Raw genomic sequence first — 26,704 nt, forward strand, 5'->3', positions numbered from 1 at the left:
TGAGCCCTTCTTTTATGGATGGATGGTTTTTCTGTCGTAGGTGATGATCAGGGCTTGTATGTAAATCTGAAGTTTGACAGGTAATCTCCGTGGAGCAACAGTAGTGGGTAACAGGTAAACTGAAGCCAGGAAAAGGCAAGAGCACGCCTGCAGTTTCAGGCAGTGAGGCTGTAAAGAGGCTGTGTAAGGATAGTGGTGATGACTAATACGTTGTCCTTTCCAGATGCAGACTTGTGGGGTTTGTGGCAAAACAAAATAGCACGTCAGCACAGGATACAGATGCATCCACAAGTCATGACGAAACGAGCTGGTTTGCCTTTACAATTCATTTATCAGGTCACTTCCTGTTCCCATTTTGAGGCTAGAGGCTAATGATTGATAAGTATCACTTCAGGAACACTACATGGTGCTCAGCTCAAATGATGTTCAGTTAAAAAGCAAAACAAACAAAAAACCCCTACCCCCACAAAACCCGAAGAGTGTCTGTTTTGGCTTGAAGAGTATTAAGCAACCTGGGAGGACAGCTGAAAACACTTTGCATATGCCGAAGCAAACAAGAATTTTTGTTGCCAGTTTGGATTTGGGGAGTATACAGAGATGTTCATATGCAACGAATCAGTCCTCAGTTCAGAACTTAGATGCTCATTTGCCTGGGGGGGATGACCCTCCTATACTTTTTTTTATTTAATCAGTGAAAACTGCTAGCTGGGAATTGATTTGGGGGATCGGATCCAGAAACACCTTTCTCTGAAAGGCAGCAGTAACAGCAGTTCAGTAGAAAGGATAAACAGCTTATAGGTGTCTTCTGACACTGAATATTGGTCTAGGACCCAGATTACTAGAAATGCTGTCCTTCCAGGCTTTCATAATAATCTAAACGTTTCTATAGGTTTTCTATTAATTAGGATACGTAGGGGTGTTTATTGACCATTGAGAAATAATTCCAGTGTTTATCAATCTTGCTGTGTTGTTGGCCGCTTCAACTTGCTGGAATTTGCCACTTTTAATTTGAGGGCAGAACTCTGTGGTTCTTATGCCTATTCCAAGAATTCACGAGGGAGAATAAAAGGCTGTGTGTTGTTTTGGGGTGGGGTTTTTTGTTTGGTTTGGTGGGCTTTTTTGGTTGTGATTTTTTGTTTTGTTTTTTAGAACAACAACCGCCTCAGACACACTGCCATGTCTTAGTCACCTCCTCATTTTCTAGTTCTGTGCAAACGTGCTGCATTAAAATGACAGTCTCTCTCGGTCTGCCCTTACGGAGCCAAGGCAGTTACGGCTGCGATTCCAAAGAGAGGCTATGTCCTTTATTTCATTTGATTCCTATTAGCTGTAACAGAGTCACTGGACAGCATTGAAGGATGCTTTACTCAGTGTTCTGTCCTGTTTTTGTTTACCCGATTGCCTTAACGGCACAGAAACCATTAGGAACAGCCTTCAGCAATAAGTATTTAGACCCTGTTCAGAGCTTTGAGCACAGCCATGTGAGTTATCTGCTCTGTTTCTCTGTGCTGCTTCAGATTTAAGTTTTTAGAGTAAATGTGGAGTGTGATCAAGTACATTTCGGAGCAATTTGCAGGCACTGCTTTTGGAGCCCGTGACAAACTGCCAATGTGAAATAACGCCTCCTGCGACGCTCATCTGCACGGGAAGCTGTGGGAGCGGCACTAAGCGAGGGTTGAGGGCAGAAGGCTTGAGGCTTCTACTTCTTGCCTACAGGTAACAAGCCTGGCCCCGACCAGGGACTGGGGCTCTATGGAGGAGTTTTCCCTGCCTGCCACGTCCAGTTCCCGTAGCCTCTGGGGAGGGACGGTTTCTGCAGCTCCCTCTGTGCTGATGCTGCAGGCAGCAGCTGAACCAGCCGGGCTGGAGCCTATAAAGAGGATCGGAGAAGTGTACTGAGTTTTCCGATGTCCCATCCTAAGCTAGGTGCTCCCTTGTTTTTGGACCAAGGGCTCTGGGGATCTGTGCTGAACTCTTTACAGTTTATTGAGCCTCCTGTGACCAGATGTGGTGATGACCCCGCTTTGCTGAGGGGAAGGATGTCTGATGTTAACTAGTCATGTCCAGTGGAAGCCTGTGGGAGTTAACGTGGGCATAGAGAGTTCTTTAATCCAGTGCTTGGTGGCACAGACTGCTTTAATTTTGACTTAAATGAGATAGGCACTTGGAATGCAAACTGCAGAGATGTTCCACTTACAAGCAAAGCATTTGACGGTTTCACTTTTCTTAGAAAACTGAACAGGCAGTATAAATAAAGGAAGCAAGCTGAACTGTAAAAAAAATAAAATAAAAATCAGTGAAGCTACCAAGGAACTATGTGTACCCTCTAGAACAGGGGTCCCAAAACTTTTTAAACAGGGGGGCGGCGTGCAGATGAAGTGGCAGGCAGTCATCTGCAGTTGCTTGGTTCCCTTCCCCGCCCCCTCCCCCCCCAACCCCTGGCAGGGGCAGGGGGGGTCTGTAGATACTGGGGGCCGGATTGAGGACCCTGGGGGGCTGTATCTGGCCTGCGGGCCGTAGTTTGAGGACTCCTGCTCTAGAAATTCAGCTAGCTAACATACCAGTGGGTGAGATTTGTGCATTTTTCTTGGTGGAAAAATATTTCTGCCCTGTGAGCCCTGAGGATGGCTCTGATAGCAGGGAGAGGCAGTTTCTATCACTGTGCAGAAGGGTGATGCTTCTGCTTTCCTGGCTGGGTTTGGTAGTGCTGTCAATGGTGATTGTGTGGCTCTACCAGATCAGTCATCTGAAATGTTGCCGCTTGTTATGTATAATTGGTGGCTTTGGTCTGGTGGGAAGCTAGATCTGCCCTTCGCGCTGTGTGACAGGCCATCAAGACCATGTGTCAGACTGGTTATGCCTTTACTGGTGGCTATAGAAAATCAGAGGGCAAGTGCTGCTCCTCACATTCACTCTTTCCACCTTTTTGCAGGCTCCGTGAGAGAGCACCTAGATGTATTTGAAGCATCTGGGAATGAAGCAGACATGGCTTTGCCACCTCCATCAGGATCTCGGAAGGGGAAAATAGTAAGAGAAGCTACCAAAGCCCCAGCAGAATTGGGACAGGGGAGATGGGAGCTCCCAATAGGGTTGGACATTTGGGAATTGTGTGCCAGACAAGTACAGAATAAATGCTACATGTGAAGCAAAGACACCATAAGGTGAGGAGTGTGTGAAGGGTGTGTTTGTATGAGAAAGAGCAGTCTGAAGGCACAAAAGGAAAATTGGTTGAACACAAGGATAAAATAAATGAAAACATAAAGCAAAAGCAAGAAAACGAAAGTAGTAGGTAATGTTTATTTGGAGGGGAGTGTGTGTGTGTGTAAATCCCAAGCCTTAGGAATAGCCTGCAATTTCCAAAAAAAAAAAAACCACCCCCAAAAAGGGCAGGCCAGGGGGAGAAAAAAAGAGACTGGTCTAGGAGAAACATGTAAGAACAGGGAAAGAACCTGGAAAGGGCATGAGGTTTAACGAAACATTTGAGTTGCCACTAGCAGCAGGGATGTCCACTGTTAGCCTGTATAAATGTGTGATCTAGTGGTGACACGGCCTCTCCTCTTTCTCTTCTCGGTCCCTGTGCTCCCCTAATACATCTGCCTAGTCTGGGCTCGCGTCCTGCCCCATCGCCAGGGTGTTTGTGCTGTGGCCAGGCTGAAGGGTCCTTAGTTTCTATTGTGCTTGTGGCGGTTCACTATAGTACAAATAATGGATATAAGCTAATTATTAATGTAAGCTATGTTGTCATAGGGAGGCTGAGTGGGAGAGAAAATTCACTTACAAAGTAAAGGTTTTCAAAGAAAATATTTACCAAAGAGCTTTCTCTGTTGATGTGTTCTGTACCTTGGAAATGGAGACTGACTGTTAAAGAAAACCTTGAGTAAAACAAGAATAAAAGAAAAATAACTGAGAGGTTACTGTGCCATGTGCACACTATTGCCAAACAAAGAACTTCAGACTTGATGACAAAGCTGTATATAAGCTTGCATGATGAAATCTGAAGCTGGATAAACGCAGCTTGGTTTTCATTTATAGTTTAGTGCCCGTAATCTGTCCAGCATCATAAAGATCTTAAAGCTGAGCCAAGTTTTAGGAGACCCTGGGTGAGTTATAGTTTCTGATGGAAACCATGCAAAAAAAGATGGGCTTTCATGCCAAAGCAGACAAAAGTTAGGGTTTTGACTGTGTTATGCTTCAAGTTTCAGAATTAAAGTCTAAGCTCAAAGTAAAATAAAACCGGGACACTTCTGGCCAACAAAAGAAAAAGTTAACTGGAGCTGCTGCTTGCTTGCTGCTTTGTTTTGGGGTTTATTTCTTTTTTTGTTGGGTTTTTTTTTGTTGTGACAATTTGTAGTCTGCCTTTGTGGGTTTTTTTGTACTTCCCACGTTGTCAGAAATGAAAATAGAATACAGATTCTGTTCTGCCTTTTATTTTCTTGTTGACAAACATCTGGAGACTCAGCTTCTGTAATAACTAAGCCTTAGCAAGTAGGTCTTGCTCTACAGTGTCTCTTGGGAGTGGTTGTTACTACTGGCTCTGCTCTAGAGGAGGAAGACAGCTCAACTTGTGTTTTCCCGTTGCAGATGTTGTCCTGGAGAAGGCCATGCATAAGTGCATTCTGAAGCTGTTGAAGAGCCATAATGAAGCAATGTTGAAAGTGTTTCATACTGCAGATGGTTTTTGGAAACAACTGAAGGAAAACCTTCAGGTGGTGCGGCAGAGGAATCCTCAGGAACCGGGCGTGTTTGTTCCAACACCAGACTATGTGGATGTTGAAAGTCTGTGACCACGCAGAAGATGTATTCACCTGAAAAGAAAGTCATGCTGCTGCTGAGAGTTTGCAAATTGATTTATACTGTTATGGAGAATAACTCAGGTATGGTGCTTCTTGTGGTTCAAGGTCATTGTTTTTCTAAACCTGGGGTTGTGTTTTGGTGGAGGAGATGAGACCACCTGATTCTGCAGCTTTGTCTCCTCCTCCTGGAGCTCTTGTAGCATCTCCTTGCCCTTTTGAGAGGGATTCTTCCTCTGCTTCCTTCCTGATCTCTCTGCATCTGGCAGCACATCTTACAAATTCAGTGTGAAGCAGAGTTGTGAAGCAGCTTAAAAAAAAAACCCCAACCACCAGCTTTGCTTGACTGTAGGCATTTGAATTTGGCTGTCAGAAAGGCTGTCCTGTAAGCCTAGAATTTGACACTGGTTCTAAATTAGTATTTTCCTGGAAATCGTAATAAAGGATGCACCCAGTATCTAGCTGTAGTAATTCAGCAGTGTGTATGCAATATGACAATTACAAGGGCTCTGTGTTAATGGCTGGAGGAAAGCAGCCCCTGATCCAGTGTTTTGGGTTTGCTGTGCCTCTGAACGTTCTCATTTGGACAATTTCTTTGTGTTTTTGCAAGAGAAATAACATCTATTTTTACGCTGTAGCAGGAGTCCCAAAGTGACTTGAAACCTAGATGGTGAAATGGAACCACAGACCAGTTAAGACCCGCTTGATTAGTCAGTGGCACAGTTAAAACGCTGTGCTGGACAGCATGAATTCATAGGTGCAGCTCTATTGCCTGACATCTTATCATACGCTGCCGTGGTAGGTCACGAGCTAAGGTGAAGCAATGCTGGTGGTAGTGGAAGATTTTTTTCTCTTAAGAAAGTATAAGCTGCTGCAGGTGGTTGGCAGTTTTCTTTCGAGCGCTGAATCTGCAGCTGGGCTCTGTGCCGATCAGGATGCTTGCTTTCTTTTGAGACTTGAGGTGAATGGTGAAAGCTTGAGGCTGTAAAAGACCCCCAGGCACTTTGGCAAGATTTGGGCAGGAGCTTAGACCTGGCTTATTTCTGTGCAAAATCCTGCATTTTAAAATGTATATAGGAATCTTTGCCCAAAGTGATGTAAACTTTGGTTTTTTCTCCATACTGTATTATCACATTGAGTAAGGTATTCCCAACATGCAAAAGAAAAGTACTGAGAGGCTTCTGGTGAACCATTGTACTGAGGGGCTTGGGCTAAGATGCAGCAAATGCTCCTTGGGGTTGTCTTGCTTTGTCATGTAAAGTTTTAAAATGTGGCATCGAGCCAGCACCTGTTTCCAGTACCTGCTTTGTCCTGTAATCTCAGCCATATAATAGTGTAATACCTGGAGGGTATGTCTTAGCTGGTCTGACTTTCAATATCAGCCCTTCAGTCCTCTGGAGTTTCGCCATAGTTTAAACTGGCTCCCGATCTTGATGTTTCAAGTGACCATCACACCGCTTCTGCAATGAGCACAGTTTGGCCAGACCCAGAGATCTAGCCACATAGCGTTTTCTAAAGAGAAAGTTTAAATGCGGTAAGAGGAACACATACAGACCTAGGTACAGCAGAGCCTCTGTGTGTTGCGTGCTGTTGTTACTGATGATGCTTCACCAGCTAGTTGGGAGTTACGTGAGGCTTTGCTCACTGGTGTTTTTAACCATGATCCATCAAGGAAATGTGCAGAGTTTTCATGTAAAATCTAATAGGCTTTTATATACAGGCTTCTCTGCTGGGTTTCGGACTCAGGAACTGATACTTGTGGCTGGATCCTTCCAGAAAGGGGACGTCGTCCGTGCACGTATAAAGAAAATGCCCATTGATTTTCTTTTAGCCACTGACAGAAGTGCGGGTGGAGGTCAGGCCAGACTGGCATGGCTACCTCTTGTGAGTTCACCAGTTGAGCTGACACCAAGGTGAGCCCAGTCTTTAAATTCCCTTGCGTGCTTCAAGGTCTGCGTCATCCAGTTTGTGCTCGTTAGAAGTACAAGATGAAGCTGGACGCTGCCCACCAAGTGTCCGATGATGTTCTCTTTGCTGCACATCCGTAACGAGAGGCTCTAGAGTAATACAAACTCGGTCAGTAAAGGCAGCAAAATAACACTTTCCTTTCAAACACCGAAACTGGTAAAAGGGTGTGATTTGTCTATCGCTGCCTTTGTTCTCTTTGACCCAGGGAGGCTGTTTGGAGCTGATGACTTCTTGCCTGTGTTGGCATATGTGCTGGCCCAGGGTGATACGCTGGAGCTGGATACTGAAACTGAATACATGGTGGAATTGCTGGATCCATCTTTGCTGCATGGAGAAGGTAATCAACTGCTATTAGAACTGAGTGGAGGGCTGGGGAAGGGGGATTCTTCCTCACCTCGTTTGAGTAGAAACCCTTTTGACGGAGTCATGTAGTCGGTGATGGCGGTAGTGTAACAAGAGAACCTCGTAATTATTTCCACCTTAAAATAAGAGAAGGCTGGTTAGCTTGCAGAGTTACAGCCCCAAGTGACCTGGGAATCTACCGACGTCTTAGGAGGGAGTATGTTGTTTTCTGCCAAGAAGGAGGAGGCGTCCTGACTTAGCAAGCAAACATAGGCTGTGCGGGTGCCAACTGTGGTTATCCTTCTGTGCCTGAAAATGTCCCGAGAGTATGTCTGGGTCTGCAGCATTCAATTGAGTTGTGAGACCTGGAATGGGACCCGGGTTAGGTGCTTTGTAAAATCTTTGGGGGAATTCTCTGCCCCTCTGGGGAGAGTGCTTTTGAGAATGTTGCCCCCCTTAATGATCCTGGTTTATGCCCGATACTTGCTTCTCACAGAGTATTTTTATGAGGCCTAGGAATATGTTTCTTAAGGCACTCTTGAACAATGGCTGAAGTCTGCTAGAGGCAAGGAAATCTCCCTCCTTTGTTTTCACGGTGGTGGTTTTAACAAAGAGGTATTCTGCCAGCCCTTGGTAGGCCCCAGAATCTATCAGTTTATGAGGAAGTTTCAAAGGTTCTTGTGACCAAGCTCAGCTGTGAGTTAAGTATATGTGTATACGTCCCATTTCTGCTATCTCTTGGGTTGCTGAAATTGCTGTATCCTTTTACATGCCGATATGCATGACAGAACTGTGTCGGGTTTCCTCTGGTTCAGTACTAGTTTGTTCCCTGCTTTGTGTGCAGGGTGCATTGTTCAGGAATCTTAGGACAGAAAATACTTGAGATGTGAAGCTGGAGATCATTAACACGCTTGAAAGGCAGAAATATTTACTGGGCTGTTAAGTCGTGTCGTTTTTAATGTAGCAAAAGCCATTCATCTATTGGCTGGCCCTGTCTGTGCACTAGTTAAACTGTACGGTGCAGGAAAAATTGTTTAGTGCTTTGGGGTTGTGCGGTTCAAATGTAAATGTATTTTCCAGTTTGTCTGGTGGGTCTTGCGTGTCTTCCACGTATTGAACTCATCACAGAGCTGAAAGCGAGAGGATGCTGTCGGTAATACAGAAAGCACTACTGTGAGCATAGACTGCATCTCTGAATGACTCCACAAATAGACCGTGCTGCCTCTTAATTGAACGCTCCCACTCAAATAGTTTACTTAAAGAGCAAGAGAAATATATGATAGCCTGTCTTCTGTTTCTCCTGGCTGCTGAGGACTGTTGCCTCCTGCTGAGAGTCCTTTTCCTTTGTGACCTGCAGCTCCTTTTGTACATCGGCAACTCTGTTGTGGCTGTACTTTGTTCTCCACTCATGTAATAAAGGTGAAGTCTGGAGAGCTGTACACGCTGCCTCCTGAACTAGTTGGATGTAGTGTTGGACATAGGTGAACAAACACAGCCTGCCTTTTAAAAACAAAAGCAAAACCTTTGGGATGCTTCCAGGTACAAATCACACGCTCGGTCATTGCTTTGTTGCCACTAAGGGGGTCACTTTTAAGTTCCTGAACAGTGGTAGATGGTCTTTTATGTCGTTTAAACAGCTGTGTTTGTTTGATCCCCGCTTGAAGCTCAGGAAGAAAACAAATCGCTGTTTGGAAACTGTTTAGAAGAAAACTCATGTTCCACCTTTGTAAAAACACTCAGGAGTAAAGGAGCGACACTGGTCATTTAAATAACCGGCCACCCCCAGCGCTAGCGGACCCAGAGGTGGATACTGTTGCACCACTTTGATAATATGGAGCCCAGGCAACCACTGCACGGCTCTTAGCAGCTGAGAACACACTGTCCAGTATTTTGCAGGCAAGTAAGCTGTTTTTCTTTACGTATAAATATTTTGGCCATAGAATGCAGTGACTTTTGTGTATGTGTGCGTCTGTTTATTAAAAAAAAACACAACAGAAATCGTTTGTACTTTTGACTGTGACCCGTTGGAACTGGCGTGGTGTTTGCAACCACTGTGAATTGTTCTTCCCCTGCTGTCCTTCACAGGAGGATATTCCTTGGCAAGTGCTTATGGAGCACTTTTGCTGATCAAGAACTTCCAGGAAGACCAGGCTGCCCAGCTGCTGAGTTCAGAAGCTAGAGATACTCTCCGGCAATGGCACAAGAGGAGGACAACTAACAGAACAATGCCTTCAGTTGATGATTTTCAGGTAGAGCTTTAGGCTGAAGAGAAAAAAAGCCCAGGGGATGGTTGTTTTGTTGGAAATCTCCATTTGAGAAGTATGATTCATAATGATTTCCTTGGGGCCACAAGTGGTGTGAAGCAGTGCTGAGAAGATGGCTGGCAAATTTGCCTCTGTTTCAAAGTCTTTCCACTTCATAACAGAGTGTGGTTATGATGGTATAAAGGAAACACTAAATAATGGAGCTTTCCCACTGTCCTTTGTATTTAAGTCGTGCAGAGCGAGGACAGACCAAATTGTATTTTAGATTCAGCTTCTTTGTACGCTTTGCTGTTAAAAAGAACAAACCCAGATTTCCAGTGGTATAAATCATCACAACTCCCCAGTAGCGATTGGTGGCTTACCGTGGGTAATAGAGAGGAGACTTGGCAGAAAAGCTTGCCTACAATTTGAAAGTTTAAGCAAGGAGTAGAGTTCTGTATTGTGGATGTCTTCATGTTTGTAGTTTGTTTTGTGGGGTTTTTTTCTCCCCCCTCCCATTTCTTACTGCTCTTTCAGAGTAGGGCAGTAACTCCAACTGAAGAATAACAAAACAGTCGGGATTACTTTATCTTTTAAAACCAAGTCTGCATGCCTTTCATATAGGAAAAGATTGTTACGTAGATAGGCGTGCTGCTGTCTGTCCAGATGCATCAGTTTGCGAACTGAAGCAAGGAGGATGTTGGAATCGAGAAGAAAGGATTTACTCCTTTGTGTCTGGTTGTTTACAGTCCATACCACAGTGCAAAGCTGCTGGAGAGGCTAACAACAACCGTCAATAAGTTATGATGTAGCTAAGAGCTTGATAAATGAAGGCATGGGGTCATCAGGAGGTAATTAAACCTTTCACTTGTGGCTCCTTCTGCTTTATCAGTGTCCATGCAAACAACCACAGCACATCACTGAACAGGAAGGAGCTGGGAAAAGCAGCAGTCTCCCACAATATGCCTCTCTTAGGAACAGGAGAACTGACAAACAGAAATTCCAAACTGTGGCAAGCGCACAAAGCTAGTCCATCTTACTGGGATCCATTTTATATTCTGCTTACCTGTAGTTAGGTGTCACATTCAAGTAGCTTGATTCTTTGTTCTTTCTAGCAAAATATTACGCTTAATAGGAAAATTAATCACCTTTGTATTTCTGCTGGATGACTAAATGACAGAAGATTTTTTTCAGCAGGATCTTGTATTCAGTTTCACCTTCTCTTCCTCAGCAACTGAACTTCAGCCAAGCTACCTGTACAGCTGGACGCCGTGCTGGATGCTGGAAGATGCAGGGGAGCACGGGAAGAGCTGGCACCAGCTGTGTCCAGGGCTGCTCCTTTGACTCTTTGAAAGAGAGCCTCAAATCAGTAAGGTCGCTCCGCTTCCAGGCTATGCTTGGCACAAATTCAAGCACTTTGCTGCCTGCCCAGAATGCCAGTTTTCCATCTCCCTTCTCCACATCTGCAGTCCTGACATGAAGCACCTTCCCTACAAGGTATGTGTAACACAGCTTCAGCTCAACTCATCTTTCCCACATTGAACCAGGATGTGGTCACTACATGTCTGTGGTGCTGTCTCACAGCCTTACCACCAGCTTTTGGGTCCTGGAAAGGCCTTCATCCTCCCTCCCTCAAAAGGATGGAAAAGCAAAAAATCCGGTATTTTGATGATGATGAAATACAACTTGCTGATACTGCATAAAGAATTTTGATACTTACTATATGAGTTACAGGCATTTGCACAAACCTCAGCCTCTCCTTGAAGCAATCCTGTCCATCTAGAAGCATCGAAAAACAGGTCTTCTGTGTGTTAGCTACTTTAGAAATTGAAACTGTAGTGTGCTTTGCCTTATTTAGAGCTGATTTGATTTTTTTTTATTTATTTTTTCTTCACACCGGCTAACAAAAATGGATTAGTTCTGCTCAGTCCTAATGGTTTAAAAGCTGTTGCAAAGTTCCAGTGTTTCAGTCTGCAAGCTATCAAAAGTTTATTAAAAACCCAGAGTGCTCTTTGGAACTGAAGTCATATGAGCATTCTTCTCAGTCTTAGCTTTTAACAGCTTGTTCTTAGGAAACGTGAATTTTTGCCATTGTGATTTAGCATGCTTAATTTATTCAGCGTACAAACGTAAGTATCAGCTCAGTAAATAAACAGGTCTTTCTTACTGTCATTTTTTCCATCTCCTTTCATTTTACTGCTTTTAGTTTCTAATTGCAGTTAGTTTTTTGCAAAAAAGCACGTGATGGCAGGCTGCTTTGCTCATGTGTCCAAAAGTGTTTTGTGGTTGGGTGTGTTTTTTTCCAGTTGCTTTTTATTTTACTTTTTAAATACTTTTTGAAACGTAGAACTGCGTTTGCTTGTAGGACTTGTTTAGAATTAATCTATGTTATCAGTTGTGCACATGTGTGAATTTCAGCAGAGAAAAAAGATCCAGCTTTTGCCTCGTGATCATACGGTTTTACTTTAATGTTGCAGAGTAAATTTTCTTTCTGCCTCCCTCTAAGCCTGTTAGATGAAATTTGGTTACATCAGGCTCAGACACTAAGTTGCCATTGGTTAATGTGATGGAAATGTCCTGCATGAAAATGGATTGCCTTTTGCATGCTGCAGCATAAAGAGTGTGAATGGTTTATCGTGCAGCAACCTGTGGATCAACACCCTTGTGTGTTGCTGGCAGAGGGTTGGGTTTTTTTCTTTTTCCTTATGATGAACATATTGTGTGACGCTTCTCTTCAATAGTATTGACCAGCAGTTGCAGCATCATCTCTTGGGCATGCTGCCTCTTGCGGTGCAGTTCCTTAACAACCGAAAAAGAAAGAGCCTCCCATCGTGGTCCCCCTGCCCGACCCTGAGTGTACAAGAGCGGAGCAACTATAGTCTTAGCCATTTCTAAATCCACCTCCCTTAAAGCTTGTTTCTTTATTTTTGCCCACAGATCGCGTGGATCAGGAGAGTATAAATCAGGTCCTTTTTCAGGGTCTGTCAGTCCTGGGTCAAAGGGATCTTCCTCTGACAGATACTCAACTGCATTGACACCCAGGGGTTTAGAGCACTGTGACTTAGAGGCTGGTAAAGAGCATGCGACTCCTCTTCCTCTCCTTCCTCTGCCTTTTCTTCTTGTGCTTTCAGAGTCTCAAAAATAACTCTCCATGAAGAGAGCAGATGGTGGGACTCAGTATTGCCTTTTGTCGCAGAATCCCACAATTTCACCTCTGTGTTGTCCTGAAGTTCCCGTGTAAAAATTGTAGATGCAGTCACTGCGGGCATATCTACTTGCACCCACTTGAGCATTGCTTTAAGGTCATGCCCAGAAATACTTTTCTCATGTTTGTTAGGGAGACCTTTCATAAGCTCATAAACGTCTCTTTCTGGGGACGAAGCCTGATTCCCCATTACGCATTTCCCACAGCTCACCTCTCAACTCCGGAGGGATTTCAGGCCGGCTCCCGCTTCCTTTCAGCGGATCATTCAAAGTTCTGTGGGATTTGCTGCAAGTCGCTCAGGTGATTCAAGAGCCCCTCCACGTCGGATCCTTCACTGGATCACGTCAGGGTCACCAATTTGCGGCGAATGAGGAGACGGGACACAGCTTGATGCAAGCAAGATGTCAGTTTATTAGTGATTTTCTTACAATTATATACGTCTCTACCTTCTACATATTACACACTGATTGGTTGACATTTAAGACACACCGTTTAAACAATAGGAACCGATTAGTTTACCTTATAGCAACAATTCCTATTCTAAGATTAGGGGGTTTCTTTCTAGGCGGCTTTCTTGATTAACAAAGTTACATATCGGCGCCATCCGTTCCCTTATCTGGCTACTTGTTTCTCTGTCCGCCTGGCTGCCTCCTCAGCTGTAGCGGCTCAGGGGTCTGCTGTTGGCTTGTTCCTTGGTTCCCAGGGCTTGTGCCCTACAAGTCTTATTCATCAGGCTAACAGTACTTGGACTCTTGTTCTTGAGGCCTTGTCCTACAGCCTCTGATGTTTATTTTGCTTCACAGCATTTAGTTTCCTAGTAAGGCCAAACACCCAGTCCCGTTAAAACCACTGGTGTTTTCAATGGGGCTTTAAGACTGCTATCTGTTCGTTTGTAATTGCAGGGTTAGAATGTGAGCCAAGGAAAGGAGGATGTCAACTTATGAATTTGTTATGCCTGCCACAGTCTTATCACCAACGTCAATTCACAAGGTGGCTGTAATGTACAGGAATCACTGGTGTGCGTTTCACAACTAGAACATAGAGAGGATTGCTGTTTGTTGCTGAGCTTCCTGTTTTCAGAGGATGAGGTTTGGAGGTTTTGTTTCTGATGTCTGTTTTCTCATTCTACAGAACTACCTTCGTGTTGCATTCCAGGAAGTTAACAGTGCGTGTACAGGAAAGACCTTACTAGTAAGACCCTACATCACTACCGCAGATGTATGTCAGCTTTGTGCTGAAAAGTTTAGAGTGGAGAATCCAGAAGACTATAGCCTGTTTCTTTTTGTTGATGACACCCGGCAGCAACTGACAGAAGATACCTACCCTCAGAAGATTCAGACAAAGCTGCACAGCTGCCCGCAACCCAAGGTCTTTCGCTTTGTCTACAAGCGCATTAACAGTGATCCATATGGTGCCATTTTTCAAAACAATGATGAGTCAGCTTCTTAAAACCAGCAACTCCTTTAATTTCTGTTCCTTGTTAACTCTTGAAAACATCTTTGCTGGCTGCCTGCCTTAGGAGCTAAAACAAGTCTTAAACCATAAATACCTAGTTAAACATGTGCATTGCATACAACACTCCGTGTAAACCGTGCGTATGGCCAGTTATACAGAGTGTTCCACCAGTGTGTTTGAGCCAGCAGCCCATGAGGCTGAATTTCTTGTACCACAGACTCTTTTGAAGCATATTATACCGTGGCCCTTTGCAGGTCTCTTGCTGTAGTGTGCAAAAATGTATTTTCTTGCACTCACTCTATAGCCGAATGTCTTAGCATACATATACTTGAATCAAAATGACAAGTGTTTCAGTAAACCAACTGGTATGAGCTTAGTTTCACCAGCATGAGTTTGACAAGACTGTCCGATGCAGCGCATCAGTTAACTCCTCATTACTTGGATGATTGCATCCTTTCCTAATTTTTTTAATTACAGAGATTCGCCGTGTTTTTACATGTGTGTGTGTATATATATATATATATATATGTGTGTGTGTATATATATATATGTATATATATGTATTTGTTCCTTCCAGTTGTTTTTATTCCCCTTCTTTTGGCAGGTTTGAGAAGGTGGGCACAGAATGGGAGTCTTTGTAGGGACCCAGGAAATGAAGTGTTTAACAGTAAAGCTTAAAGCGTTTGCTGTACGGAAGGTTTCTCTGTACCCACCCCATCAGTTGCTTATTTAGCAGTGCCTGATGTTTATAAGAGTGCCCTGTGGAAGTCTGCATATTCATTAACGAGCTAACAGTAGCTTGGCTCTGTGTAGAAAGGAGAGGAACTATGAAGAACACACACCCATCCCTGCTTTTATTTTTTATTTTTCCTTAAACGTCCAGTGTTTCCAGGGCCTTTGCTTTCTCTTGCCACATTGGCAAAGCGTCCCAAGCTCTATTGCCCCATAGTCAAAAAAAGTCTTCAGTAATTGCTGGGATGGTGAGTGAGTTTTGGGCTTCTAGCCCTCCGTTCCTTCAGTCGTGAATTCCGCTCAGTTAAAGACTCAAGAGAATTGCTTAAAACTTGCATTTGGAAGTCACGCCTCAAACAATGAATTTGTGGAGATCCATTTATTTATTTACACTAACAAAGAAAAAACTGTAATACTGCATCAAAATGAAACTTAGTGGCTGCTGAATCACTGAGTAATAGCATAGAATCACTGCTTAAGCCTTTACCACAATCATTGCAATGTTTGTTTGTAGACTGCTTGGTTTTTTGTAAAGTCGTGTGGCTGCGTGTGGTGCATTATTCCCAAGGTGCTCCTTACTGCTCTGATGCTCTGTACGTTCGCAGCACTGGGTAAAGCGGAAGGCTCTGTGGCTGGGGAAGAGTGGCACGGACATGTTACTGCTCTCTCTGTTGCACCGGAATTTCAACAGCTGGGTTTGGCTGCTAAATTGATGGAACTACTGGGAGAAATTTCAGAAGTGTGAGTACCATGCTTATCTTTAATCTTCTAAAAGTAACCTCTCAACTGACATGGCTTAGGTATTTGACTTGCATGAAAGAGACCCGGAATTTTGCTTTAAGTAGTGTTCTGATTCGCTGAGGATTCCCTGTAATTAGAGAACAAGACTAAAACTGTCATGTGGCGGTGTAAGATCTCAGGGTTTCTATGAAAGCTAACTTGCCAGAATGAGTAGGGTGTAGCCTGAATTCTAATAGAGATACTGTATAGAAAAAGGTCCTTGTCTTGACAGCAAGAGAGTTTCATGGAGGGTCAACACTTTCCCGTAGGGTCTCCAGCGTGCTTGTTCAGTGATCATGAGATTTTTGCAGTTCCTGCAGGCAGCCTTGGAACCAATTCTGTATGGCAGACAGTACCTTAGCTTACTTTTTGTCATGCTTGGCTGCTTGTACTTGCTGAAGATTTAATTGAGCATCAAATGAACCCACAGGGAAATGTCCTGAACTCATGGTGGTAGGGCAACCCCATTGTAATTGGTAAAATGGGAAAATTGCACATTGAGGAATCTGCCTTGTGAGGAGAAGGGCTGCCTTGTGTTAGGTGACTGAACTTTGTGACCCGTTCCGCCACTGCCCCCTGCCACGCACATTGAAGGAGGCAGTCCCTAAGCCAATGCAATTGAAAATGTGGATTTTTAGATGATTTTTTTTTTTTAATGAAAGATTTCTTATGTGTATATGAGACCTGTGCGAGTGCTTAGCTTGCCCTGTTCTTCCTGTTCATAATTTTGAACCTACAGGCTGGTATAAAAGAATGGTTATATGGCAAAAATAGAATAAAATCTGAACTTATACCGGATTTGTCCCTTGGGAAAGGAGTGCATCTGTTACTGCAGTGTGAAAGGTGTTTGATTAGCATATGACATCGTCAGACCTGCTCTTGGTCAGATTACAAGTTATGGGTTATTTAGCAATACATTCACCTGCTGTTCCTTACTGTGGTTTTTCTTTGGTTTTATGTTTCCAAAGAAAGGGTGGATTTTTCGTCGATCTCTTTGTGAGAGTATCAAATCGGGTTGCAGTAAATATGTATAAGCAGCTCGGCTGCCGTGTGTACCGGACAGTATCGGAGCGCTACTCTGCTAGCAGTGGAGAGCCAGATGAAGATGCTTACGGTAAGTGGTTGTTGTGCCTTAAGTTGAATGGAAAGGTTCTTGTGTTGAGGGTTCCTGGGCCTGTACAAGTTCAGATAGTCGTTGATGAATGGGATTCTGTATTCTGCTTTAGATAGCTTTTCCTACTGAAGAGTACATCAGTTAGGAAACTTGATTGCAGGAAACGGAATGAAGCTGCGTCAGGGGAAGTTCAGGTTGGACATTAGGAAAATCTTATCCACTGAAAGGGCGTTCAGTCAGGGCACCAAACCTGTCAAGAGCTTAGGGAGCATCTGGATGATGTTTTTAGTCATATGGTTTAGTTTCAGGTAGTCCCGCAAGGAGCATGGAGTTGGACTTGATGAATCCTTATGGGTCACTTGCAACTCAAGATATTCTAGGAAATCTTCTTGAAAAATGATCTTAACGTAATAGAGAAGTCACTTAACGTGGCTTTGTGCAATGACTGTCTTTCATAATAGCATGATTTTCTTTTGCCATAGGTACGAGGAAAGCTCTTTGCAGAGTTACAGAGAAGAAATCAATTATACCTCTGCCTCATCCTGTGAGACCAGAAGACACTGAGTAACCGTAAACTGTGATTCTCAGACAACCTAGTAAGAGTGTCAGTTTCCTTCTCCCCAAAGCCCCCAAGAACTCTACAGATGAGAAATATTAGGCTCAATGTTTTTCCCTGTGAAATACCAAAAAGCAATATTGAGAAGCTTACCAACGCTGCTTCTGTCGGTATTGGCTGCATATTCGTGCTCTTACCCTATTGTTCTTCCTTTCGAACCGTGACACTTTGGAGACTATTAAAATGGAATTGCTTCCTGTATGGTGGTGTCATGGTTTTCCTTCTCGGCCACAAAACAGTCCCCTCACTTTGTCACTCCCACGGAGCCCTGCTCCGAAACTGAAAACGTCTGGCCGCTGCTCCTACACAGAAGGTGCCAGGAAGGAGTTCTGTTGCTGGCTCTCACCTTCCCTTTGCAGCCATATAACTGCTGCGACAAAAACTGGGCTCTGTTCTTTCTGAGCCACAAAACCAGAAATTGGGTACATCAAAATATACTCTCCAGAACTCAGAGGTCTCTGTTTCTCTGTGCCTTTTACTTACCTCATTCCCTAATTTAATTCTTGGATCCATCTGTCCCTTCACAGTCTGTCTGCATGTCACAGCTGCTGTTACTTGGAGGCATTGACCAGGCACTTAGTTCCAACACAGGTTTCTGTCACTGTCTTCCCTGCAATTTCTTGGAGTGCAGAGGAGTGAAGGCAGAGGGTTGATGAGTATTGATAACATGCAGCTGTGACCTTGCCTCCAAGGCAGTGGGTTGAGGGACATGGATGATGAGCAGCTGTAGCTCGTTCCCGCTAAGTAGTTAAATAGCCCTGAGGAGTGTGGGAGAGGGGATCTGATCTGATCTCTGGAGGAAGGAGAAACAGCACAGACAGTAGAATCTGACTGATGGTAAAAGCCTTATTGCAGCCTGATAGCTTGCTTGTGCTGCAGCAGCGGGTGCCCTGTGTGAGGCTGCCTGAGTTGGGCTCCAGCAACTGGTGCCCAACGTAGCTGAGACAAGCGGGAGAACCTGTGACCCATAACAGACACAGTGAGAGGCGAGCTGTTGCAACTGATCAATATGGGTGTATTGTGATATTTGTTGTCTGTCTTAACTCAGATCGCAACTGAAGAGGATGTGTATTACTTGTGCTCATAACAATCTCCAGGCAGGGTTTTTTCTTTTATTACAGTCCTGGGCATGCAGGCTTTTGCTACTATTCTGGTTTTGCTGTTCTCCTTAAGTGCCCAGTGAGGTTTGCTCTAGTATCAGTCATGGCAGTTAATGTTCTCTCGTTCACCTGTTGTGTTTTTAGCACCAGTTTCTGTAGGCGCAAGGGGTCTATTTTAGATCTTTGAGTCACCGTGTCATGCTGTTGTGGTTTTTCCATTGGCAAACTGCTGCTGTAATTGCCTAAGGGGCTTCCTAGGTCAGGAGGTAGCGGATGGGAGCAGGTTGCCACCCTGGGTCAGTGGTGAGTGCTGGCATGTATCATCTGACCTAGAGCTGATGTCTGTCACCGCTTTAGCTCTGGAATTACTCTGAGACCCAGGGAACTCTGGTTCCCTTAAGCTGCAACCTTGGAGCTTTTCCAAGCAGTGGATGAAATTCCTGTCACAAGCTCTAAGGCACCTTAAGGAGAAGGGGGCACAGTCTGAGTTTTCCTCCATGCAGGTGTCAGGGAGGTACAGTTCTGAGCTTAGTACTGGCCGCTACTGGGAGACGCTTTCAAGTGATCCGAGTGCAGCTCTGGCTACCCAAAGCTGGACAGGGTTGGCAAATGCTGATGTAGAGTTTTGGTGGTAAACTTGACCAGCCTGTCTTAACGAGCAGGCATGTTCTTTGTTTGCAAGCACCGTTTAGTCCTGCCTAGGCATCCCGAAAGTTTGAAGGGCCGTGGTCACATCTTCCCTTGGTCACACACAATGAACGGTTGCCTGCGCAGAGTTGCTTTTTAAGGAGCAGGCTGTGGTTATATTTTCTCTGTTTGGCTTTGCATTTGGGAAATAATGTAACAGTTACAGCTGAACTGAAGGAGCACGATACCTGACGTGGCAGAGAAGGAGGTGCGTTTTACTAATTTTTTGGTGTGCATCAGTTTGACCCCAAAATGACATTGTGTCAAAGCTTGTGGCCAAGTTCTGCTGTAGATGTTGACTTGGGGTATGAATGGCTCCAGGTGTGCTTTAGGAGAGCTCTGTTGGTGTAGGTGTGCTGAGTAATTGCTCTGCTGTGTGTGCAGCTGTTCTGGTTTGGCTTCCAGGTGTGAGCATGCAAAAGAAAACTCGCCAGTGTGGTCAGCCTTGCTGTAAAATCAGAACGCTTTCTGCTGCTGCCTGGATATCCGAGAGCCTCCTGAACGTTTCAGGCAGGCAAGAGATGTGCTCCAGTACGTCTGAGAGTCCACAGCTCTGCAGTTCCCTAGAGGGGCACTCACTACAGGTAAGGCTGTAAGATCGCAGGGCTCTTTGCAAGTTACGCTGACGGAGTTTCTTTGGGTATATATTTGGATACATGTGCCAGCTGAAAAGGTATTGTTTGCTTTCCTGCTCAGTAAGCACAGGTCACTTGGGTGGTCATGGACACTTGTCATTTACTGAGGAAGTTTCCACTCGTTGGATGGAAAGGGAAACAGTTCAGAGGCACTGTTTAGGGTTTGGGGCTTTTTTGTTTGTTGTAACACCTGGAGTCTTAGCATTTTGTTCTGTGTTGTCTGTTAGAGAAAAAGTATTTTGAATTAGGAAATGTAAAGTGCTGAAGCAGCTAAGTGGCAGAACCACGCCTTGTCCCTAGTGTAGCCCTAATCCAAGGCTGGTTTAAAGCCCAGTCCAGTTAATCAGTGGGAGAGCAGAGAAACAACAGATGATCAAGTTGTGTACACAGGTGTTCTCAAATTCAGGTGTTTTTGGAAAAATTTGTCTACTGGAATAGTAATTGCTTGTTCAAAGACTTAAGTGTACTCGAAGGAGTGTGTGAGTTAAAGCAGGCAGAAAGAAGATCAAGATCTGAGGAGCAGCCTGGAACTGAGGAGATGAATCACCTGGGACAGTCAGGTGATGGATTTGCAGAACTGACAGGACCAAAGGAAACTCCTAAAAACTTCAGACGTTGACTAACGGTTTGAGAAGCAGATCTAAGCCGTGCTGTATCCCAACGGTTTGAGAAGCAGATCTAAGCCGTGCTGTATCCCAACGGTTTGAGAAGCAGATCTAAGCCGTGCTGTATCCCAACGGTTTGAGAAGCAGATCTAAGCCGTGCTGTATCCCAACGGTTTGAGAAGCACATCTAAGCCGTGCTGTATCCCAACGGTTTGAGAAGCACATCTAAGCCGTGCTGTATCCCAACGGTTTGAGAAGCACATCTAAGCCGTGCTGTATCCCAACGGTTTGAGAAGCACATCTAAGCCGTGCTGTATCCCAACGGTTTGAGAAGCACATCTAAGCCGTGCTGTATCCCAACGGTTTGAGAAGCACATCTAAGCCGTGCTGTATCCCAACGGTTTGAGAAGCAGCATCTAAGCCGTGCTGTATCCCAACGGTTTGAGAAGCAGCATCTAAGCCGTGCTGTATCCCAACGGTTTGAGAAGCAGCATCTAAGCCGTGCTGTATCCCAACGGTTTGAGAAGCACATCTAAGCCGTGCTGTATCCCAACGGTTTGAGAAGCACATCTAAGCCGTGCTGTATCCCAACGGTTTGAGAAGCACATCTAAGCCGTGCTGTATCCCAACGGTTTGAGAAGCAGATCTAAGCCGTGCTGTATCCCTTTGCTCTCTGCCACTCGCTGGGGTGGCAGCCCGGCTCTGAGTTGTGACTAAAGCAAGCCCAGTGGTACCCGCATCTGTTTAAATTTCTCCTGGAACAACAGCAATCGCTGGGGCTTATCCGTAGGACCCCACCATGCACCGCCCCCCCTGCACCTTGTGCCAGGGGTTCCCCATGCTGCTGCTGCTCCCTCCTGGTGGGCCGGGGGCACGGGCACAAAGAGCCACCCAACTGTAAAGCTGTCAGATGCAAAGGATTTAGCCGCTCGAACCACGCGGGTGCTTTTTAGTACGGAGGCAAGGGGTAACAGCGGCTGGGCTGCGAGTGGGCGAAGGGCAGAGCGCAGGGCACCCCGCAGCCGCAGCGGGCACTCCCGGGCTCCGGTGGCGTAAACTGGGCCGAGACCCCGCCCAGTGCTCGCGCGGCCCGTGCTCAGCACGGGGCTGGTGGGGCGCTGCTGCCACCTGGCGGCCAGAAACTGGGTACTGCAGCCGCGCGCTTGGAGCGCTTGGTTAGGGTTAGGCGCCGGTTAGGGTTAGGGTTAGACGTCGGGGTCGGGTTTAGGGTCAGACGTTGGGCGTGGTCAGGGTTGGGGGTGGTCAATGGTGCTTTAAGGAACTCTCTCCTCATCAAACTATTTTCACAAAATGTCTTCTCCAAACCACCTTCCCTACAAGTGCCCTGTATAGCTCTGTGACCAGTCTCAGCAGATCAGTACTCTAACCCTAGAGGAATTAAATGTCGGGGAGAAGTGAAGGAAGTTTTATCTGGGAGACAAGGACTAACTCTAAACTAGCTGCTCCATTCTTCTAAATCATGAATAACTTCACATGCAGGGAACGCGTTTTCTGTTCTCTCTCTGACTTGGTATACTGGTTACACTGTAAACAGTCACCTGGCCCACAGCTCGGAGACCTTTGTACGCTGCTGCACATACTGCACAGCAAGAATCACCCTGCAACTGCCCTGGGAGGCTGGCTGTGTGCCAAGTGACCATTTTGCTTTGTGATGTGCTGTCAAAGGACATGGCACTGGAAAACCTATGAGATGGTAGGAGGACTGATGCGCCGCTCTTCCTTACTGGTTGAAGTTCAGCTGTCTTGGGGTTATGTAGATCAGAATCAACCTTGAGATCTGTACAAGAAGTTTAAAGGGCACAATCCGATTTCCCTTAAAACCAACAGCAAATTTTTACTGACTTGACACTTCAGTGTTCTAGTCCTCCACAATAGAGCAAGAGATTGCCCTTCTCTGCAAAGGTTTTGGGAAACAACAAGTTTAGCTACACTCAAGTGATGTCTCTATGATGTAAAAAACACATTTACAGAAATCACTAATGGAATAAGGCTTTAAGTATCAAAGCTGCTGTTATAGTAACTGTTCTCTCTGACCATTGTAAGGCAAGAGCTGCCACCTTTGGAGTCCCAGTTGCTGGACAGCTTCCCTGTACTTCTCTCTGCATTTAGTATACTTCTTTGTGCATCCTGCAATTAAAAATGCATCCTTCTCTATTCCTCTGTCCTCAGAGGTTATTTATTGCTAATTCCTAACTGTTGTGAAAGACTTGAGATACCAGAGATGTAATGCAGAAGAAAGCCTCCACCAGATTCTCTCTTTCCCTTAAAGCCTTTGTTTGTGCTACTCCACTCTGCACCACTGCTCAGAAAAACTCAGTGTATCAAAAGATGGTGAAACGACAGTCACGTACTAATCTAAAGCTTGGCTGTGTCCCAACACTTGTGTATATACTCTGTGCTACTCCACTTCCCTAACTTCCCGCCTGCCTTCCCTCCTACAATCACAGTAACAAAAAGGTACACTGAAAAACTGGTTATCCAAGAATCTGGGTATGGTTGGAATCTATTGCTGGGTTAAAACAATTAAAAAATTGTGACCGTTGGAAAGATGATAACATTAGGCATGCCATCCCAACATCAAACAGTGCCACAGACAAATAAGCCATGGGTCTCTCCCTTAATTCACATGCATATACAAATGTGGACAAACAGCACTTTTTTTTAGGATAGGCAGGTGAACCTTGTTAGCTACTCCTTTGGAAGTAGTGTTTCAGAAGAGTCTAGTGCAATCAAGGTGTGACTGCTTTTAATACATGCTAGAAAGATCAAATTAAACACTAGGTAGAACCTGCCTTGACCAATTTAGGGGGTGCTAAAGTACACACCACCTGAGCTGGCTTACAGCTGTCAAACACATTAATTAGAGCTGACATGTTCAAAAGTCTTTAAATCGTTCACTGGGCATCTCTGCAGACAGGTTTTGTATTGTTCTTATTCTCCTCTTCTAGAAACTGATGTAGTGTAGTCACTGCCCTACTAATGGTGGGATGAGCATGCATCACCTCTTCACTAGTAAAACTGCACCCCAGGAGAGAGCTGTGCAAATGCTGCTAGGAATGTTTCTGAACAATTACTGTTACAGCAATGTGAAACTGTGTACAGATAGGCCCTAGTCAGAGCTGTGTCTATACTGCAGTTTCAGATATGACTGCAAGTGCCCGTCTGCCATAGTTCAATGTTCCTAAATTAACACTGGTACTCTGAGAAGACATCACATAGGAGCTCCATCAACGCGGACCTACGTTTGTGTAGGGAATTCTCACTGAAGTTTGTGCTGCTGTGCTTTCTCTGTGATTGTTTCATGGACTACCTAGATCAACGCCGGTACAGGCAGGCAACTGTAACTTCAGCGTCACTGTGACCAGAACTCTTACATGGTCTCTTCTACCATGTACATCGTATTTGGACACAACATACTCAAAGGCATACCTACAAACAGTCACAGGCACAAGCAGAGCCTCCAGTGAACTCAAGGAGACAAATGCACATGAACAACTTTGCGCTCACTCCTCACTCACACCTCCTCCATGACTATGAATAAATGCTGGGTCAGGACCACATGAAGGCTTATCTTGTCTGAATTTGTTTTTCTTTTCTTTTAAATCTTACATTCCTAAAAAAGAGAGTCAATGAAGTAAACTTGTTGCTGTGACTACACTGCAACAGAGTGCTTAAATCAAACAAAAACTTAGATGAGATTAAGAAAAGAATAACAAAAACTAAATAAAGGGAATTTCAAAAAAAATATGTAAGCAGGCATTTACACGTTTGAATCTTCTCATGGGGATTTGAGTTCCTTGGAAGATGAGCAACTTTCCTGCTCCTTCCTTTGCATTGCTTCATAGCAAATGCAGCATGCTTGTGGACAAGAGAAGCTGCCTGCTGCAACTAGTTAGCACCAACTTTTATTTGTTTGTCAGACTTCCAAACCTGAACTTTTCTACATGTGGAGTCAGGCATTCCCATTTCTATTTCTGCCTATTTTGCATCACTGTGTGACGGCAGCAATTCACCTAGTGACTCCAAACTCAGGTTCTTCACTCATGAAACAGAGAGAAAACATCTCTGTAAAGCAGAGCGGGGAAGTACTGCTCTTCAGGTGCTCACACTCTTCATTCATTTCCATCTCATACTATAGATTTCTATAGCTCTGTTTCTCTCAAGTTCAATAGCTCAGTCACTGAGCAAAACCAAGTAATTATGAGCCACAATGCACCACAAGCAGCAAATGCAGAAATGTCAGAGCATGCAGTTTGCGCATAATTTTCATGCCTGATGCCTAAAATTGTTCATCTAAACTCTTTGGAAAATACTTAGAAATAACTATTTTGTTCACAGCAGGAGAAAAAGATTTTGTTTGTCATACATCTTCCTTTTCTTAGCCAAAACTAATCTGCATCCAGACATGGCACAAAGCATTTTCACTCACTCTTCACACTCAACAGGCACACATGCAAATAAATACGTTGTCAGCACACACTTAGAAAACTACTCTGTACATAGTCAAAAACTTTAAAGTTTTGCACCAAAAGAAAAGGATAAAAAGGCATTTTGAACATTGTGCTGTTTGCAAAAACTATTCCTTTCGTCTGTTGTCTGTAGCACAGAGTTAGCCATAGCTGCGGATAAAATGAGGGGAACAGCTACAGTCCTGTAGCACTTGACACACGCAGTAGTAGTGACAGCCTGGCACCAAGGGCCATCCCGTGTTAGACACAGACACACAGAGATGCACGGGCATGTGCACTCAGAGAATAGATTCTGGGTAAACAAGAAGGCTAATTTTTCTTTTTTTTGTGTGCCCTGAAAAAGAGAGGAAGAGCTAAAATATCAAACCTGAGGTTCTGTGCATATCAATTGGTAAGAGACATGCTGCTGAAACATTAGTTTGGCTTTATGGAAGCAGTCATCAGAAATTCAGTCGCTAACATTTCAGCCGTATGGTAACGTGCATCTCATCCTCAGCAGATGAACAGATGTGCCAACAGCTGAAGGGGCAAAAAGCTGGGTTCCAACACACATTTCATTTTTCACTACCTGGAAAAGACTTAGGAGGAAGTTGGGGCCAATTATGGAAAATGAGTAGGGCAGGAAAGAGATCTTCTTAAGTTCCTGTCTTCCCTTTTAAGTACATCAAGCATGCAGAAATTTCTCACACGTGCTTTGCACCCAGAAGCAATGCTGGCATTAGCCATAAACCACTGCATATAGGTTAAGGCTGCACTGACCCTCAAATAAAAAAGCCTAATCCATTGTAAATATGCAGAAGACACTCAGTTCTGTTACCACCCACTGCTTGCTACTTTCATTCAGTTTTTAAGGAGTCTGCCTCTGAGGTATGGTCTCTAATTACAATTACAGCAAAACACTGATTAGGATGCACATGGCAACATCATAGGAAACAAATATAAAATTGTCTTGACAAAGTAACTGAATGCATTTATTGGGATGGTATTGCTTTTAAATAGCCTTAATTTCCAAAGAATTATTACTTGCTAAAAAAAAGAAAATCTTTATGGATCTTTAAGTTTTTGAGTGCAAGATTCTCCCTCTCTCTCCTGCTAATACCTGAGAGAGTAGACCTAGCATAACTCATCAGGGAATTTGCTGTATTTGACTGCAGGAATGCTCATTGTTCCAATATATTTGGGGGTTTTGTTGTTTACTACAAAGATTGTATGGGTTCTCAGTGAATGAATATGGAAATCAAGTCCCAGTCTGGATTAACCTTCAGACTACCACAAATACATTGTGCTTCTTGGAAGTAATCTGTGTGTTTGTACACACGTGCACATAAACACACACACACACAGAGGCTATATACATCTGCAATTTTATACCTCATTCTGATCAGATTTGTAGTTTGCTTCATGAAATACAGTAATGCAAACCAGGCCACTCATTTCTCTCTGTAACATGAATGTGACCCTATTAGCGTCAGCCTTGAGAAGTCCAGGACACAGTGCAAATCCAGGTAAATGGGCTTGGTTAGGGATGTTATATCCACTTTATTCTGGGCTGAGCCTCCATTCTTTCTCCTCCCTTCACTCCCTTAGTTTCCTGGTCCCCATGGCTAATGCTCATAGTCTGCATATGCCCCTACCGTTGCTTCCATCCTCACAGAAGAAACACCCTATGCTGTTGCTGTCAGGACGTCTGGTGTGGTACAGTAGGAGGAGGTTCTAGATACTAGAAGTCGTAAGGCCAACTCTGGGACAGCAACTCAGGAGTCCTTTCCAAAACGGCTGACATCTGCCCAGATCCTTAATTCTACTGAGAGAAAAAGGGGTTTAAACTAAATGAATCACCAAGGGGGTTTCTTTGGAGGAGTCTCATCCAAGCACAGGCATAGGCCCCCATCCTGCTTATTGTGGTGGCAGGAAAATAAGCAAGCAAGCACATCGTTCAAAA

General features: G+C 44.5%; 2 protein-coding genes, 1 long non-coding RNA gene and 1 other non-coding gene across 4 annotated transcripts; all 4 read left to right on the plus strand.

The window, feature by feature from the left end:
• Positions 1-2,833: 2,833 nt before the first annotated feature.
• On the plus strand, positions 2,834-6,879 carry LOC121082377. The gene is made up of 3 exons (XR_005826001.1): positions 2,834-3,161; positions 4,582-4,874; positions 6,632-6,879. It is a non-coding gene; the product is annotated as an uncharacterized LOC121082377 (long non-coding RNA).
• Positions 6,880-6,971: 92 nt separating this feature from the next.
• On the plus strand, positions 6,972-14,529 carry LOC121082375 (ras and Rab interactor 2-like; the record flags this gene model as incomplete). Its single annotated transcript, XM_040581704.1, has 3 exons — positions 6,972-7,095; positions 9,186-9,349; positions 13,680-14,529. Coding segments are annotated over 3 exons (606 nt in total), but the record flags the coding sequence as incomplete, so codon positions are not given.
• A 479-nt stretch (positions 14,530-15,008) lies between these two features.
• LOC121082376 (N-alpha-acetyltransferase 20-like) lies at positions 15,009-17,444 on the plus strand. The gene is made up of 3 exons (XM_040581705.1): positions 15,009-15,476; positions 16,484-16,629; positions 17,112-17,444. Exons 1-3 carry the CDS (start codon positions 15,322-15,324, stop codon positions 17,195-17,197), a joined length of 387 nt encoding a protein of 128 aa, XP_040437639.1. The 5' UTR covers positions 15,009-15,321; the 3' UTR covers positions 17,198-17,444.
• A 1,196-nt stretch (positions 17,445-18,640) lies between these two features.
• Positions 18,641-18,725, plus strand: LOC121082379. The gene has a single exon (XR_005826002.1). It is a non-coding gene; the product is annotated as a small nucleolar RNA SNORD45 (small nucleolar RNA).
• Positions 18,726-26,704: the final 7,979 nt, after the last annotated feature.

The sequence above is a fragment of the Falco naumanni genome, unplaced genomic scaffold, assembly GCF_017639655.2.
Source record: "Falco naumanni isolate bFalNau1 unplaced genomic scaffold, bFalNau1.pat scaffold_87_arrow_pat_ctg1, whole genome shotgun sequence".
NCBI lineage: Eukaryota > Metazoa > Chordata > Aves > Falconiformes > Falconidae > Falco > Falco naumanni.

What these genes read in the sequence shown, in the direction of transcription:
- LOC121082376 (XM_040581705.1), top strand. Translation starts at nt 15,322, where the DNA reads ATGCTCTGTACGTTCGCAGCACTGGGTAAAGCGGAAGGCTCTGTGGCT. An exon ending in CTGGGAGAAATTTCAGAAGT is followed by an intron (nt 15,477 to 16,483) that starts GTGAGTACCATG and finishes ATGTTTCCAAAG; the next exon opens with AAAGGGTGGATTTTTCGTCG. An exon ending in GCCAGATGAAGATGCTTACG is followed by an intron (nt 16,630 to 17,111) that starts GTAAGTGGTTGT and finishes CTTTTGCCATAG; the next exon opens with GTACGAGGAAAGCTCTTTGC.